Source organism: Canis lupus, chromosome 13 (assembly GCF_048164855.1).
Source record: "Canis lupus baileyi chromosome 13, mCanLup2.hap1, whole genome shotgun sequence".
Lineage (NCBI taxonomy): Eukaryota > Metazoa > Chordata > Mammalia > Carnivora > Canidae > Canis > Canis lupus.
In genome coordinates this window covers 2,952,503-2,954,691 of record NC_132850.1, presented here as the reverse complement: position 1 = coordinate 2,954,691, position 2,189 = coordinate 2,952,503, and the positions used below count along the sequence as shown (strand labels likewise).

General features: G+C 67.4%; 1 protein-coding gene across 10 annotated transcripts in view; it reads right to left on the bottom strand.

Annotated features, from left to right (window-relative positions):
- The window catches only part of HIVEP3 (HIVEP zinc finger 3), a 459,420-nt gene that overhangs the window by 4,791 nt on the left and 452,440 nt on the right, over positions 1-2,189 (bottom strand). For all 10 annotated transcript variants that reach the window (XM_072771656.1, XM_072771652.1, XM_072771653.1 and 7 more), the window contains one exon: positions 997-1,910. In XM_072771656.1, coding sequence (XP_072627757.1) covers positions 997-1,910 — 914 coding nt within the window. The remainder of the gene's footprint in view (positions 1-996; positions 1,911-2,189) is intronic.

Here is a 2,189-nt window from a genome sequence, read left to right as displayed (position 1 = left end):
CTGGGGTCAGAAAACAAGACGGGGTCAGGCGAGGGCTCCGCGCTGGCTCCCGGACACCCCCGAGGCCTAGACCCGAGGCGGGGGCTGGCCCGGGATCCCCGGCAAGTCCCGGGGGTGCTGGGGTGGGGGCTGAGCTCCGTGCTGGAGCACTGAGGCAGGCAGCCCACGAGGCCCCCGGTCCTCGCCGCCCCCCACGTGCCTGTGTGCCGTGGGCCTCCCCTGCTATCTTGGTTCTGCTGCCTCTCCTGTTCCTAGACTCGGGCCTGACCCTGTTCTCCCCTTGGACGTGAGCTCCCATTCTAGGCTCTTCACCTCCTCCCACCATCAAGAATTGTCATGTGACCCCAAAATTAAAAACCAAGATTCCCAGTCCGTGCCCCTCCAGGAGCTTGAGTCTCTGAGTGACATCATCTGTCCTGCTGGTAGTGGATGGGTGGGGGGGGGGGTTGGTTCGTGACAATACGTTGACAGGGGAGGCACTGGGAGGTAAAGGTAGGTTGACAGTGATGGTGCAGCATGGCGGTGGTGGGGACAGGATGCTACTGGGCTGCTGATGTGGCGACACTGGGGCAGCTGACCGGTGGTGGCAGGGGCTTGCTAGTGCAGTGACGGCGGACATGGCGTGGAGGACGGGGCAGGGACGGTTCTGGTGGTTTGGCAGGGATGGTGTTGGAGGTGGTATCTCTGAGGCCGCTGGTGACAGTGGTGCCGGAGGTGTGGGGTTGGGGGCCTGGGAGGGGAAGGGCACGAGCATTTAGGCCTGCATCCAAGGCCAGCCCCAGCGTCCACGCTCGGCTGCTTCTGAGTCTACACTGGCTGCCTCCGGGGCACCCCGCGTGCTGCCTGGCACTGGGTGCACCCCACAAACACTTGCTACGTTATCAGCAATCGCCGGGCTGGCCGGGCTGTGAAGCTACAGGTCTGACACCTCGGGGACGAGTGCACGGTGTCCCCCCCCATCAGGAGCACCCCGGCCGCTCAGGGGTAGGAACTCACCCACGTGGAGGCGCAGGTCTCGGGGCTTCTGCCGAGAAGCTTGTGAGGTAGAGGCGCGGGCGGGTGGAGAGCCCGCGGGGCCGGCCCCGAGCCTGGGCCGCGTTCGCCTGCTGAGGGGCTGCCCGGCCCAGCCCAGGCCCACTTCCCCGGCAGCGCTGACCGTGGCGGTGACTCGGCCTGGCCCGGGGACCGTCTCCTGGTGGGGGAGTGTCTGGGGGGGCCCGGGTCTGGGGCCCCCTTGCGTTCAGGGGGCGGATGCACTCGGGAGGGCAGTTCCCTCCCCAGGGGGCGGGGGGTGAGAGGAGAGAGCTCGAGTCTTGGAGACCCACAGGGGAGAGGGCCCGGCGGGGGGCCCGGCGGGCTTGGGGCTGAGGCCTGTGGCCCTCCGGCCGGTGAGTGTCGCTGGGGAGACGAGTCGCTTTTGGTTAGTGAGTGTTTGTGGGTCGGTGGTGGGCGGCTGCCTGCTTCTCTGCTGGGGGACCACGGCCTTCTCGGGGACACAGCCTTGGCGCTCGGGGCTGAGCCTGTGTCCTTCTCCACGGGGCCCGAGGGGGCCGGTCCCAGCGGGGGGAGGCACAGTGCGCTTTGGCTGGACGTGGAGCAGCTGCCGGCTGCCAGGCGCTCGGCGTCCAGGACCGAGCTGCCCCGTGTGGCCTGGCCGCCGGAGGTGGCATCTGGGGGCTGAGGGCCCGCACTGGGTGAGGAGTCTGCCGGCAGCGAGGCCGGCGGGCCGGGCGGGGGTGCCTCCGAGGCCGGTCCCGATGGCTCGTCCTGGCTCTCCTCTTCGTCCTCATCCTCGTCTTCGTCCAGGTCCGAGTCCGAGTCCGAGTCCTCCAGGTCTGAAAACTGGTGCTCCGCCACCGCCTCCGAGCCCTCTCGCCCTTCTGAGTCCTGGAACAGGTCATCACTGGTTCCTGAGGGGTGGACACAGGAGACCCTGGGGTCACTGCCGGCCCCGACCCCGCCGCCCTCTGCGCCCCCGTCCTTGTTTGCAGGCTGGGCCTGAGAGCGGGCTGAGAGGATGGGGGCCGTGATAGGTGCGGGAACATTTGGTAAATAATCACGGTGAGCAAGAGGGGCCTTGTGTCTACCCCGGGCCAGGGTCAGTTCTAGGACCTTCGTGTTGTTAATGCATCTAGTCCTCAAGTGATCCCGTGAGGTCGCCACTGTTCGTATCTTCACGTTACAGACCA